The sequence below is a fragment of the Apostichopus japonicus genome, chromosome 23, assembly GCF_037975245.1.
Source record: "Apostichopus japonicus isolate 1M-3 chromosome 23, ASM3797524v1, whole genome shotgun sequence".
Taxonomy (NCBI): domain Eukaryota; kingdom Metazoa; phylum Echinodermata; class Holothuroidea; order Aspidochirotida; family Stichopodidae; genus Apostichopus; species Apostichopus japonicus.
Window position 1 is genome coordinate 14,430,200 of NC_092583.1, and position 15,302 is coordinate 14,445,501.

The following is a 15,302-nucleotide window of genomic DNA, read 5'->3' on the forward strand; positions in this document are numbered from 1 at the left end:
ATATATACCATAACATAATTAAGTTCGAGCGCCGTCTTCTCATTTCTGAAATTAAGGGCGAAAGTAGGAGGAATTGCTTCATGAGTAATGAAACGACGCGTTGAATTCATCATTAATACTCCGATAAGGACAGATTACTTAAAATATTATTTTCACGATAAAAATATCTGCTAGAAATTTGCTTCATAACATTGAGAGGGAGGGGGAGGGGGTGTTGGGAGGGAGTCGTTTAGTCGATGGACCTTTTCACACTCAGTGGGGAAGAACCAGACCACTTCTTCATACCAGGGACGTCCTCAGGCACGGATCCAAGGGTGTGGGGTGCCCCCCCCCTCGCCCATTTAACATCAAGTATTCATTAGAACAAACTTGCGTTTAGACCCAATTTCATTGTCTAAACTGTTAATTCTTTCTAAAGGGAGGACCCTCAGAGTCCCATCCACCCCCTCTATATGCAAGTCGACTTTAACGACCACAGTCATTTATAAAATCCTGGATACGCCCTGTGGTATTTCATGCCGCTACCTATATGTAAGTTTAGGGGTTAGTCGGGAATTTAGAATCCGCCCCCCCCCCCTGCCCGCCCACTATTGCAATGTGCACGTCACTGGAGTGTGGTCGAATAAATTGTAACATAACCGTGATCGACACTGACGTTGCTACCAAATTTGAGTATACGTTCTCCCATACTCTTTCTGTGTTGGGGTTTAACGTGGTATAGATTCCCGGGTAAATTTCTACATTAAAACAAAGCTCTGACTACATTCGCTCCCAACCTACATTTCCATTTTTTCAGCCGCGGACTGGAGGCCGCAAACTGGGTTCGCTTCCTGCTAGATATGTCACACAGAACGGTTTTGTTTTCCCTTGTTAATTGCATTTCATGGTAATGTTATTTTAGTACTTGTATCAGAAACACCACAACTTAGAACTTACAGTATCATCAACATGGGGTACACAAAAGGGGTCAACATTTAACAGGAAATTTAGCGAGGCAGCACAGGGTGACTTGTTAAATCCTTCAAAGAGACATGAATGGCCACACTGTCATGGTGGTTGACAAAATGTATCTTACAGGGAATTGTTTTCCTTTTCTTTCGTTTTTCTTGTCTTTTATTAAAAAAAAAAAAAATTAATTTGTATGAGAATATCAATGTAATGACTAGAAATTTCTGCACCTTTGAATACAAAAAAAAAAAAAAAAACCACACACACACAAATATTAATCACCCTACACAATCACCATTATTACTATTACTATTATTATATTAAATATCACCCCACGTTTTTTTTTTCAATTCTAGTAGAATCGTTTAAACTTTTTGAGAATTTCAATGAACTCCTGCTCGTTACCATAAAACAGTCTATGAAATGTTTGCAAAAACTGGGAGCTTGTTCCTTTAAGTAACTGCTTTTAACCGATAACTAACGGATGTTATTATGCTTTGAGACTTTTGAGGGGGGGGGGGGGGGTACAAGAGCAAACAAGAAGAGCCATGAGCATTTGTCTCTAGATATCAGCCTAAGGGTGACGCTGAGGCACAAAGCAATAGCTATAACAACAAGAAAGCATACCGCTTCATTAATTGGAAGAAACAAAGCAAACTACAAGAAATGACAGAGAGGTCGAAATGGTTCGGTTTCTACGAGTCTCTTTGAATATATTGCCTTTTAACTGTTCTTTTCATGTGTCAAACTGTTACAGAGTAATTGGAAAAATGATTTCAACATAATATATTATTACGCAATTAGCTTTCAACAATTCAGCTTTATCATTCAAAGATCATCTTTATTACCACAGACAGATAAATGTACTTCTTTTAAGGAAAGTTACCTAAGTTAAGAGCCTGGGCACTAAACAACAGATCCACTCTCAACACCCCAGTCCCATTGCCTCGAAACTATTGTGACCGTGTGATGGTGAAGATGTTACGTCAAATGTGAATCACGAGTCCCTTGGAAAGAGTACAGTGAGTACACATGATCGTATCAGGATGTTATCCCAAAGTTACCAAATTTATAGTTTTACTCCAACAGGCTCTGAAAGACACTTCTAAGATGGGGGCGGAATAGTTAGGTCAAAGGTCATTAGCCCAAAATATGCTAGAAAGGCCAATAATGGTCACACATGCTCAACCTTCAACACTCCTTTCACTGCCACACTCTTAACATTGTTCCTCGCTGGGATATTTAAATCCCTAATTGGATGATCTAATCCCTTATTCCTGGGATTAAACCGGAGTGTCAGTACATCCACAAAGGTCCTTAAAAACTGTAGACAAGTTAGCGTGTTAAAATTTGGGGACGATACTGATAACTTTCATAACATTATTCAAAATGCAATAACCTTCTCCTCTCTTTTCTTTCTTTCTTTCTTTCCAATTTTTTTTTTCCAAGACTCATCTATAATTTTTTCACAAATTTTGCACTGCTTCTGTAGTCAAGTTTATGGTGATACACTGTAGCTTTCAGTAATTCTGGTAGTTCAGTCAGTCACTCTATGTAATTTGCAATAAAACACATCATTTCACCTGATAAGCACCTATAAAACAATTTAAATCAACTCTCTGAAAGAAAAAGAGGGTATTTCTTGATTTTATGATTGATTCCAGCCTTATCTACCTGAAACTTATATCTAACTTTTTTCCCGTCCCTACTCATAAAGATTACTGCCAGCATATCTTGTATTGTCCCGCAAAAAAATTGTATATGGGCCGAACCCAAAATGTCTACTGTAAGAAAGTGACCCCCCCCCAAAAAAAAAAAAAAATGCCCTTTTGGGGAAGAAAACACAGTTCCACTAAGAATCAATTTCTTCACGGTTAAATTTCATAAAGAATGAAGACCGACATCAATGACCTTCAAGGCACTTTGTTCAAATGAAAAAAAAATGAAAAAAATATGGAAATGTTTAAATGATGGCAAAGTATGAACAAAAACACAGGAAAAGGTGGAAACAAAATGACCACAGCAAGGGCTGAGCCTTACATAAGAAACCGTGAAATATCTCCATCTTTCTAATACGACTTATAATCTTTCAATATTTTCTAAGAAAACTTTGTTAGTCTCTTATTAAATGAAAGTAGATGTCAAAGTGGAAGGCATACACCGAAACTGTTCAGCAGATGCTCTCCCTTTGTATAATGATAACTCTAAGATATGAATATTCATTACATTTATTGATTATCACTTAGCTGATTGGTAGGTTTATGGGAGAAAAAAGTATGTCTGTCTTTGCGGATTTTTGTTTTCCATAGACAAAATTGTGGAAATACTATTTCAACAGCCACCATCTTGAAAGTATTTATGCCGCGTGGTTTGGCAACTCTGATGCGATTGCAAACCTTTTTATGTGAGGTATTAATGGATTGGACAATTTTGACAAAAGTTCAACAGTAACCTGGTATTTATATGTGTCCATATCAAACAGCTACAATACAACAACATGATTACATAATATTACCTTATACCAATCCAGCTGCAAATATACAGAGATGTTCAAAAAAATTCATCTTTTTTTGCATCTTATCTTTACATTCTACGTCATCTAGAATCCCAAACTATTCTACATTTCCAAAATAAGAAATTGCATGATAAGATTCTTCGCCCCCCCCCTTTTTTTTCCTGTTCCAGATTAAACAGGAACATCTGCAAAGATATACTCCAAAGAGAATAATGACTTTCTTTTTATGGACAAATCTCAGCTTAGGAGGTATCAAAATAAAATTCTTTGAAAAGAACGAGTAATACCTAAACCATCACCAAATATATTTTACTATTGGTGAGGACCTTGTGCAACTTCAACAGAATTGCGACACCAACTGAAAGGCTCAGCATTTAATACCAATAAAATATGCTTGTAAAAGATTGCTTGCTTTCAATAATTGTTTATCAACCCCAACCCCCCCCCCCCCACCCTTCCTCATCCATGGTATATGCAATGACACTTTCACTTTAAAGTTAAAGAGGTAAGCTCATATTGACTTTCAATTTATCCAGTTATATTCCACAATGATTCTTACCATTTCCCCATCATTTTCGTTTTTTGGTTTTCTTTTCTTCAAAAATGTTAACGAGAAAACTCTCTTACGTAACCCTCTCTCTCTCACAGGTAATTGAATTAATTAAAAAAAAGAAAATGTAAACAAAGTCTGTGGGGTACTTTTCTACAGCAGAGTGAATTTATAGTAATATCAAAATGTTCTAAGAGTCATCCTTTGACCTCTACAAAGGTAACCTTTGACCTAGACTAGGCCCGCCTATGTCATCATTCCAAAGACCGGATTGTGTCGGCTGATACTGGGTCCTATCTCGTCATACTGAGCTTTCGTGTGACATGCTCCATAAAATTCAGGCTGAAAAAACAAAATGTGAACAAAATGTTACCAACATAGTCAGGACTGCTGATGTCATGTATGCGATCTGAAGAAGGTTTATGTCCATTCGTTGCATTAAAATATAAACTATCTACTATTTTAAGTTGAGTACATCCCAATTGTTACAAACGGAGCATGAAAATTTGTATGCTTTGTATGAACTGTAAAAATTAGTGTATCACAATATGTTAAGATATAAGCTCTAATGGCATTACTACAGCTTCTTGACTTGGTGTTTTGGTTACTTTTTGGTCTTGTTTTATACTATATTCTCATATCAGTAGAGTTCATTAGCAATAACCGGTTGGATTCCACTTCATTTAGTGGAGTTAAATCCAAAAGTTTGAAAATTCCATTTCCTTTGGATGAACCCTTAAATTTATGCCCATCAGTCAATGATGTGTAACAATGTAATGAATATTCATAGTCTTACCGTAGATGCCAGCATACTTCCACCGAACCAGACAGCGTAGCGTTGCATGTGGTGAGAGATGACCTCTGTTTCGATTGGTTTAGGCTGAGACAGAAATGACAAGAGAAATAAAACAACGTATGAAAAGAAGAGGACATGATTGTACCTCAGATCTTAAAGGGGAATTGAAGGCAGCACCCAATCATGATCCTAATTGTCGATTTAAATATAAGCTGAACCACTTCTTGATCCCAAGAACTTATCTAAAATTTAGTACCGACCTTTTGAAAGTTGAGGATTATAGCTAATTCACATTTCAATTGTGGCCCCCATGTTCCCGGGGTCGCGTCGTTATAAATGTTAATTATCTCAGGTAGGAAAGGAGTGTGGTTGATATGGTTTTGTAATATTCGTCTTTTGAGTGGGGAAAAACAATTAGAAATGGCTTAATGTCTTGCCTTCAATTCTCCTTTAAGTTTCAAAAATTTCTGTAGAAAGCTGCTTCGAGTTTCCATAATAACTTCTGCCTCGTAAATATCACAACATCACACATCAAAATCATGGGACAGTCTCAAGCTTTTCCAAAAGGAACGGCAAAACTTAGCAGTCAGTTTGGAGATACCGATTTACAAAACTCACTGCAGTATTGCAAACAAATACACCACAACTAGGTGTTTTCTAGCCATGTCTGACCCACATAGCTATCATATACAGTAGTCTTAAAACAACAAACTACCTTTGTTCTGGTTTTGTTTATGGTTGATAAACAGGCGCGTATCCAGGATTTTCTAACCCGGGGGGCGCGAATTACTATCTAAGCGGAGCGCCACCATCGGTTGGCGCGCAGCGTACAAGAAAATTTCTGGTTTTGATACCCCCCAGATCACCGGAAATAGCACTTCTCGGGCTTGAAAATGAGCAACCAGATGTAGACTTTTGCCTGAGAACCAAGTATTTCCCCAAAGTTTTTTCCATCCATAACCTTTTTGAAGATTGTCACCAGTCACACATCATGTTCGACCTGATTGCATGTCCTATGGATCATTGCTTTTGTAGGTGATTGTACGTCACGGCCCACAATATCCGAAAGCCCCACTTTTGAAGGTTTTAAGCCCATTATTTGTTGAGAATTTGAAAATTCAGATTTCTCGTGAATAAAATCACTTGAAAACATACCCATAATGTTGCACAAAATTCAATCTATGGACAAGCAATATAGAAAAACCTCCTTGAACCCCTAACAAACAGGTCAAAGTTGCACGAGTAGAGGAAAGTATGATGAAGAATGTTGGTGAGGAAATTTTGGAAAATTCTGACACAGTTAATTTATTGGTGTAGAAATATTGCAACCTCTTATAATGGCTATTATAAAACTTGGTTGAAGGAAATGAAAAATAGCAGATATTTCCGATATCAGGTTTATCGAAACCGAACACTACACACATAGGCGTAGGTCCCGTAGGAGGCGGTGGCTGCAGCCCCCCCCCCCCCCCCCCGCAATCAAATTTTCCCCATCTTTTTCGGGCACCTACTGAAAGAAAAATAAATAGCAATGAATAGCTTAAAAATGATCTCCTTGGTAATTAAAATAAAGTTGTAAGCTTGGCCGACATTACTACTGTAAAAGAGAGTTTTGTCATAAATGGATCTGTATGATTTTTCTCCATCTACATAAGACAGTTGGTTGTTTACATAGCATCCAGCGGTATACTGTGCAACTTTCACGGACTGTGCGGTACACGATGCCATGCACTGTAATGACCGATGCTTGCTTATATGATATTGGCATTGATATGTTGTACGCGCGCTTAGCGCGCGAAAAATTTTAGCTTTCTTTCGGGCAAGTCATTACAGCCCCCAAATCCAATTGGGCTCCTACGCCTTCAACTACACACATAGACAGTTTTTGAGGCTGTTCATAGTGGAACATGCATTTCAATGCTTACTGATATGATGTTATATCTGCTATTTGCTTTACAAATTCGAACAGGAGTGTAGCGAGTAATTGCCAAGGGAGGGGCGAAGGCTGTAGGCAAACTACCTAAATGTGCTTTTATTAATGTGCTCTTTACTACTCTGTGTTTACCTTGAGTCTTCCTCCACTCAGCTGTTCACTCAACTTCAAGCGAGCATCGACGATACGTTTCACGTCTCGCTTCAGTCGTCTTCCGAAATCCCTGAACATGGTAGATCCTCCAGAGAGGACAATATTCTAGATATGAATGAAATGGAAAGAAAAACCTATTTGAGATCTGTAATTAATTGTGGTTTATTTTCATCGTTCACGTCTAGACTCCATCCATGTTACATTTGCGTTCATGCTCTTGTCATTTGTTGCTTTAAAGCACCGTTTATTGATTATTTTGACCTTCGAATTAGATTCATATAACTTTCGACATTATCAGATTCACTGCTCTTGCTTTGATGAGACCGGCGTATCCAATGGCTCACATTCCTTCTGATAATGAATACATTTAAAGCAAATTTTTCCCTTTGCATTATAATAATGCCTTTTGCTGTCATGCAAATATATTTGGGTGAATTTTGAATGGCGGCATAACTGAGTTGGGTAGAGTACAAAACTTGCAATACTGGGTTCACCGGTACCAATGTCATTCCAGCCAGCTTTTTTTGCTCTTTCAAAATATATTACCATTTCCAAGCCTGTTCTTTCCTTGTAGTAAAGAAAAACAATCCACAGTTTGTGGTTTTTATGATCTCTAGCTGGCCTATGACGTGATTTGCAATGCTAAAGGTTTCAGGCACAGGCCTCTCTATCCATCAACAAGCTACCATACATCATAGGAACAGTACCAACTCCCATCCACGTACCTTATACAATGGTCGCCTTACATCAATCGGACAATTCTGGATGACATTGTCCACAATTTCTGAGATTGGGAGAGTGAAATCTGGGTTGGAAAACTGTAAGAGAAAGCCAAATATAGGGATTCAAAATCAAACATGCAAATACACACTGGAGAAATAATTTATCTGTAAACAGATGGGTCCATCAGCAACTACCAAAATGTATAGCATTAGTTGCACATCAAATCCAGCATGGAATCCTGAGGATTCCATTCAATCCTGATTTACTTTGGGAGGGGGGAGGAGAGGGAAAGTGGTGAAAACTAAATGGAAGATAAATAAAGCAAGAAAATCACGGTAAAGAAGAATACCTCTGGGTGAAAGAAGATCTCTGGTCCAAGGAAGCGCTCATAACCGACATCGACGGCAAACGATTCTTTGGTAATGGCATTAGCGCCCTCGTGTTTCTTTATCCATTTCACAGGATCTGTGTCGTACTTCTCAAACTCTTTTGAGATGTCAGGACATATGTAACAGTACTTCTCCTGCATAGAAAAAAGAGACAAAGATAGTTAGATTTTCGGTCAACAAAAAAAGTTGCCTTCTTAAACCATTTTATTGTTTCTCTGGTTGGTGTAAATCTTGAAAATTCTCTGTTTGTTTGTTGTCCATTCTTATGTCATAATTCCCAGAATATGAAAAATGAAAATTTGTTGGAATTGACTTTGGCTTAGGAATAGACACAACAGTCCTCGATTTGGACGAACCTTGATGGCTTTGGCCGTTTCCAGCGACTGTTCTGGTGGAATGCCCAGTTCCCTCTCTCTTAGGAGTTGTTGGATGAAATAGGTAATGTCTCGTCCGGCAATGGGTATGTGCTTGATACAGCTTCCGATAACGTAGCCCTCCGCCTGTGAAGGACAGACAAAAGAGTCATTGTTAGAGGAGGAGGACAAGATTAATCCATCGACACAATTGCAACAAAAAGTAGGATATAATTCTAAAAGGGAAAAAGTTTACTACTACTAATCTCATTTGAAGAGAAACTATTTATGCAAAGCTGCCTTTGAGGTCATCATTATGACTTGGATATTATTATGTAATAAAAATTTCCAAAAAATGATTAGGTTAGGTCAAAAGTTTTGAAAAAGGTATATAAACTATTAAGCTTTAAATGAAACAGCAGGTTACAAACATTGAACTTTCCAATGGTTAAGTTTGTACCTTCTTATCAACAACAACATAAAATATAAAAAAACACTGTTAGCTAGTGTCTTCATAAATACTGTGTGGTGTTTCTCTTACCACTGGTATAACGTGCGTGACACCATCCCCACTGTCAATCACAGTGCCTGTCAGTGTCCTCTCTCCTTGCTGACGAGATGTCCAAGAGGCAGCCAGAGCGAGCACAGCCTGGCAAAGAAAACATCGCAATGAAGGCAAAAATAAATAGAAAGAAACAAACCCATACCTTCTGGTTAACACTTTCTGATGCGGTTAATTACAAATGCAAGCAGAGAAATCAATGTTCGTTTGTAGTCATTTTACAATGAGTGACAGATTGTGTGTTGTCCACTGAACGATTACAGAGAGAACACACTACAAGACATAACTTGTGATAACATTTCGTTTTTAACTCTGGACTTGTGAGAATCGTGACATAACTTCGAGAAAGTTCCATTCCTCAAACAAGTTTCTGTTCGGACAACCGTAATCAGTTTTGGCCGTTTTCCAGAGGACGTCTAGTTGTTAACATTAAATTTCAGATCAAATCAAAAAGTAAAGTCCCCCCAAACAGGTAGAATAATAAATTGGGTATCCCCCTACATCACTTTGGAGATACTGAACTAAAAGAACACTGATGGTAGGCCTATGTACAATACTACTGGCCCAAGATGGTTCTAATCACCAATCCTACACATCTCTCCTACCATGCTAATATTGGTGTTCTAATCACCAAACCTACAGATCTCTCCTACAATGCTAATATTGGTGTTCTAATCACCAATCCTACACATTCTCTCCTATAATGCTAATATTGGTGTTCTATATACCAATCCTACATATCTCTCCTATAATGCTAATATTGGTGTTCTAATCACCGATCCTACACATCTCTCCTACAATGCTAATATTGGTGTTCTATACACCAATCCTACACATCTCTCCTACAATGTGACATATTGGTGTTCTAATCACCAATCCTACACATCTCTCCTACAATGTACATATTGGTGTTCTAATCACCAATCCTACACATCTCTCCTACATTGTACATATTGGTGTTCTAATCACCAATCCTACACATCTCTCCTACTATGCTAATATTGGTGTTCTATTCACGGATCCTAAACATCTCTCCTATAATGCTAATGTTGGTGTTCTATAAACCAATCCTACACATCTCTCCTACAATGTACATATTGGTCATTCCTTGTTATTAAGTAAGACCTGGTCGTCCGAGGAAGCCTTGAAGATTTTGTTTTAATTTTTGTTTGAATAAAAAGTGAATGTGCACATTAGAATCACAACTTGGTGGCATATGGATTTCTGCCAAAAATGACAAATATCACACAGGAGGTTAAGCTGAAAGTACAGTTTTAATAAGGTCCACACCAAGGCAAAGGTTTGTAACTTATAACTAATCGATGGTATTCATGTACCTGTACTGCAATATATAGACCTGGCACATTGAAAGATTCAAACATTATTTCGGCTAAGTATTCTCTGTTCTCAGGAGTATTCAGAGGCGGTTCCGTCTGAGGAAGAAAAAATGATATAAATTTGGTATTATTCTTGTTATCGCTTTTACAGAGCCCCATAAAAATGTCATGTGTGACATTTTGTTTTCCTCCAAACAACATTGATTATGACAATATCTGGCACCATCGTATTCAAATTGCTTCTTCCATTTTAATTTCATACTACTTATATATTGTTTTTTTCCTGAGGTGAAACTACAGGAAACTACCGCTGCATATTAAGCTAGCCATCACGATACACAAATCTGAACCTACAGAGAGATTAACCTGAAACCTGTAAAAAAATTCCTCAAACTTACAGAGTAAGTAAAACCACACAGTTATCTTTTGGACCATGTAAAAGAGTCGTTACTACAAATGTTTACTTAGTGCGGTGTTGCTGTAGATATTCTTCCTAAAATAGTACAGTAAAATAGTACAAGAACAGTACCCCTGACAGAAGTCTGAGAAGGGAGCCGGGGAAGGGGGGGGGGGCAGAATCACAACATCGCTCAGTGGAGTTTAAGTTGTCACCACTGGTTGTACAATGTCTACGTGGAACTCACTAAGTACAATCACCCCCCTCCCCCCCCCCCCACACACCTTGATGTCAAGGCCCTTAATAATACATATGTAATGTAATACAGGACTAGTTATACACATTCTTTAAACATTACGTTATGTTTTGAATGTAAAAAAATCATTGTTATGTTGTGTGTTCCTGTTTGAATCAGCCTGCTGAAAGGCATGAAGGAAAGCAAAGAGAAGTCTTTTATCAGACAATTTTTTTTCTTATCTCAAAAAATAAGAAGACAACTTGATTCTTTAAACTGTTTACCAGCAGAAAGTAATGATCTTCTGGTTCTGCTCTTAAGTACTTGAAGATGACTTGTTCAAGAAAACGCTCCATAAGGTCCCAGTCCTCGATGATGCCATGCCTGACTGGATACTATGAAGAATAAGTTATGAATATTAATTGAGTTTTCACTTATAAATTCATATATCTTCAAGAGAGAAATAAAAAAAGTGTGTAGCTTTTAATGTGGCATTACAAATAGAAGAAGATGAAGACATTACATGACATTATCATGCAGAAAACAATATTCCTTGGGATCAGTTCTGTTAAGGTACCAATTTTCAAATCACTTGCATTACAATAAACTGTGTTTTTTTCAAAACATTGTCAAGGAGGAAGTTTGACACAAAAAATTAATTAAATTATTATTATAAAATTTACAAATTTATTCTCTAACTTACTATATTTGACCACATCAAACTTGAAACACTGCAGTAGATTAACTTTGAAGAAATGTGGACCCTCTTGATATTCATCACAAGGAATTTAATAAGTGATTGCTACCACTCGTTCAGATTTAGGACGAGAGTCGTTCTGAAAATATCTCTCGCTGTTACATGAGAGATGTAATATGTGAATGGGTGAATGTGTACTTACTTTACAGGCATAGTTCGGTTTGTCTATGGCCTCATCTCCAATAAAGAAATCTAGATCATCCACACCCTTTCCTAACCTCCTCTGACTCCTATCTCCAACTTGAGCAGACTCTTTGATTGCGATCGCTGCAAAGGGGGGGGGGGGGAGGGGAGGGGGAATAATTGAAATTTCATGATGAGAGCAAAAAGAAATGAAAATACTATGCATGATATTAATAGCTCATTAAACCTCTTTTAACTCAGAGCTTTGTGTTGATATACACTCACTAATTTAACCAAAACAATCACAGAAATGAGAGTTATCAATAGTACAGTAGACTTTCAACAGCTTTTAAAAAGTTATTTCATTGTAGGAATGGTCAACTGAGCTTGCTCTATAAAGTGTTGTTTCTCATTTTGCTACATTCCAAATGTGAAAATTGTTATTTTCCCTCAGCCCGAAAAAAAGCTAACAAAATGTCACTTAACTATTGAGGTGCTAAGATTTGGATCAGAACAAAATTATAATGAATGGGAAGGATGCACATACAGTATGAAGAACCTGAAAGCTTTTCCTGTCTCCTACTTGATATTACCACACACACTCACACGTATCTATATCATGGGTCACACCATCAAAGATGTCATAGTTTTCAAATACATGGATCAAGAAAAGAACAAATACTGTTTAGTTTCCTCACCTGATGGAATAATGAACTGTGGCTCTGTGTTTCCTGCAAACCCTAATTTTGTGTACCTGAAAAAAAAATTTAAAAAGTGATTTACATTAACATTACAATATATAGCCTAGCAGATTCTTCCCATCATTCTTGAGTCTTTGAAATAATTTCAGAAAGTAGACAAAATGTTTGAGAGAAATTCTTCTCTAGTTCTCCCAGCTTGGGTTGTGAATGAATTCAATGGATTGCATGAGTTGGCTGTCCTTTCTTAAGTTTAAATGGCTTGATGAATGTTTTGAACATTTATTTTAAGAATGGCAATAGGACTAAAGGTTACTGTTGTCGATGTCAGTAATGAATATCACAGCTTCCTCTTATTATGTAGGCTCAATGAAAATGACTTGACAGTGTTACATCAAAAGACTACCTTGATATCAACAAATCAATTTGTCTGGGACTAGGCCTAACCTAACTTAGACAATACAGTACCTTAAATTTGGCTAGACTGTTTTGAAGTTACCTAAGGTTATACTAGGCTAGGACTCTAGGACTAGGAGGTTAGGCTTGTACTGACTATTTACTAAGTACTGTGGAGAGACTAACTACACCTTCAGAGGGGTTGTCCAGAAATGAAACTAACGTTTATAGTCAAATATTATATTCGAACAAGTCCATTTGACGAACAACTTTACAATGAAATCACTTTGGTAACGGGGAAATGGTGTTTGACTACATGTATCTCCCGGAAGTAACTTACGGTCAGCATTGTGCAGACATTACACATATCCTAGTGTTACGTCCTAACACTAGCTTCAAAATATAATTTCGTTCAGTGTATACGCCCCACACTTGCTACCTGCAACGACTACCTCACTATCAGAAACTTGTTGATAACTCTTACCCTGTTCCAGGATCTACAACACATGCGGGCATCCGACTCGCCATTTTTATGCACACTTGGTAGATCTAGCAGGTTATCTTGGACCTAAAATGCAATAGTTGTCATGAAGAACTTGGCTTTCCTGATCACTCGCGGAAGTGGCTGTAACTCATCTATAGAGATTCTTCTACGAGAGCCGACAGTTTTTTCGAGAGGGCGTCGTTCCAAATGATCAAAATCCGAGATCCTGTCTTAGCAGCACTGCAGTACTGAGCTGACGAAAGAACATGAGAGACATTTCCGCTTGAAGAAGGTAGATTAGAAATTATTGAGGTTGGGAGGGTGAATATAGCGTGCGCACACATAAAGGTGTGGGGGGGGGGGTGACAAATTTCCCCCGACTGTTGTAGGTATGGGCTTTGCGGAATGACCAGATGCGAATCAAGTCTTTGATAACTGGAGGGGGTTCTGCACTAGCTAGGGTCACTGAAGCGGATTCCCTTGACGGTTGGTCTGGTGATCCTCTCTCAGAAAAAATATCTGCATATGATGCATAAATTGATATCTATATAAGTAGCTCTAAACGCAAGGATGTGCCAATGAATAATTTGTGTGAGGTTGAAAGGGGGGGGGGGGAGTGGGGGGGGGTACCATTGTAGTGGTCTAATTCTTCCAGACTGAATGCAAAATATCATCCGACTGATGGTAGGGGCATGACTTGCCCCTAACTCGGGGTACGCCACTGGGGAATTAAGGCCGTACAAATTCACATTTGGCATGTTTTACAGCAAGTGTGATCACTTATTTGTATAACATGTCTACAGTCATGATTCACCCGCAACTTTCACTTTGACCACTTTTCATGATTGTGCTCATTTTCTTTAATTACTCTAGTTATGTTTAACTTAGCTCTTATAAATGATGGATACCACATCTAATGAGCAAAATTTGCCAAATTGAACAACATAGCTGTAATATATAGTCTACTGATAAATTAGAAAGAAGCATTAAACAGTAAGAAATTCACAAAAAAAAAAAAAAAATGTCACCACCGCCTTGACTGACACTGCAAAAATAAATATCATGGTAATCATACATACATATATACACCCTTACATACACACACACACACATACATACACGCGAACACACATACACGCATACGCGTAATTCGGGCCTCGAACTTGCAAGTTGTAGTTAAGCAACATACGCAGTGGGTTAGGCCTCATCTGGAGTATGCTGTGTAGGCTTGGAACCCATTATTTGCTACGGATAAGGTAGTACTCGAGGAATTCCAGAGGAGGGCTACTAGGATGATTAGTTCCTTACCATAGGCGGTTACAGCTGCTGAATCTCATCACACTGGAGCTTAGGGGGTTACGTGGTGACTTGATTCAGGTTTTCATGATTATGTATGGTTTTGACAATTTATCCTTCACTGACTTTTTCATGGTTGCTAATAGTAGTTGTAACAGAGGTCATTATTAAAACTCCAGAAGTTACTAAGTAGGATTAATATTCGGCATAACTTTTCTCTAATTGGGTTGTGAATGAGTGAATGGGTTTAAGAATGCTTTGAAAAAGCACTTGAAACATTGTAATCGGGTCTGACTTTTGTGTCTTCAGTTAGTGTTTTCCCTCTCCCATAGGGTCTTTGATGGGGACTTGATTGTCTCTACTGATCCTTTCTCTCTGCTAAACAAAACTAAACTAAAACTAAGCCCTGATATAGTTATCTTTTGTATCGTCATACTATGTGGTGTATGGTCAGTAGCAGTTCCCTGATGTAACTACGAAGACATTTCTGTGCATCGTATTTCACATATTTATCATATTCATGTATGTTTGAAGTACTTCCGTAAATTCGATACAGTCACACTTCATTATTATCAATGACGTAATGTTTTGAGATGGCGCTACAACTGTTCAATGAACATGGGTGCCATAACGTACACAGTCCTTGTTCTAAGCTTC

At 37.9% G+C, this 15,302-nt stretch overlaps 1 protein-coding gene across 1 annotated transcript; it reads right to left on the reverse strand.

Moving 5' to 3' along the window:
* Positions 1-1,635: 1,635 nt before the first annotated feature.
* Positions 1,636-13,536, reverse strand: LOC139964913 (actin-related protein 3-A). The gene is made up of 12 exons (XM_071966968.1): positions 13,350-13,536; positions 12,470-12,525; positions 11,791-11,915; positions 11,176-11,286; positions 10,260-10,355; positions 8,902-9,009; positions 8,364-8,507; positions 7,968-8,141; positions 7,621-7,713; positions 6,875-7,000; positions 4,810-4,893; positions 1,636-4,355 (listed from the first exon to the last, which is right to left on the reverse strand). The coding sequence occupies exons 1-12, from the start codon at positions 13,391-13,393 to the stop codon at positions 4,260-4,262; spliced, it is 1,257 nt and encodes a 418-aa protein (XP_071823069.1). The 5' UTR covers positions 13,394-13,536; the 3' UTR covers positions 1,636-4,259.
* Between the last annotated feature and the right edge of the window lie 1,766 nt (positions 13,537-15,302).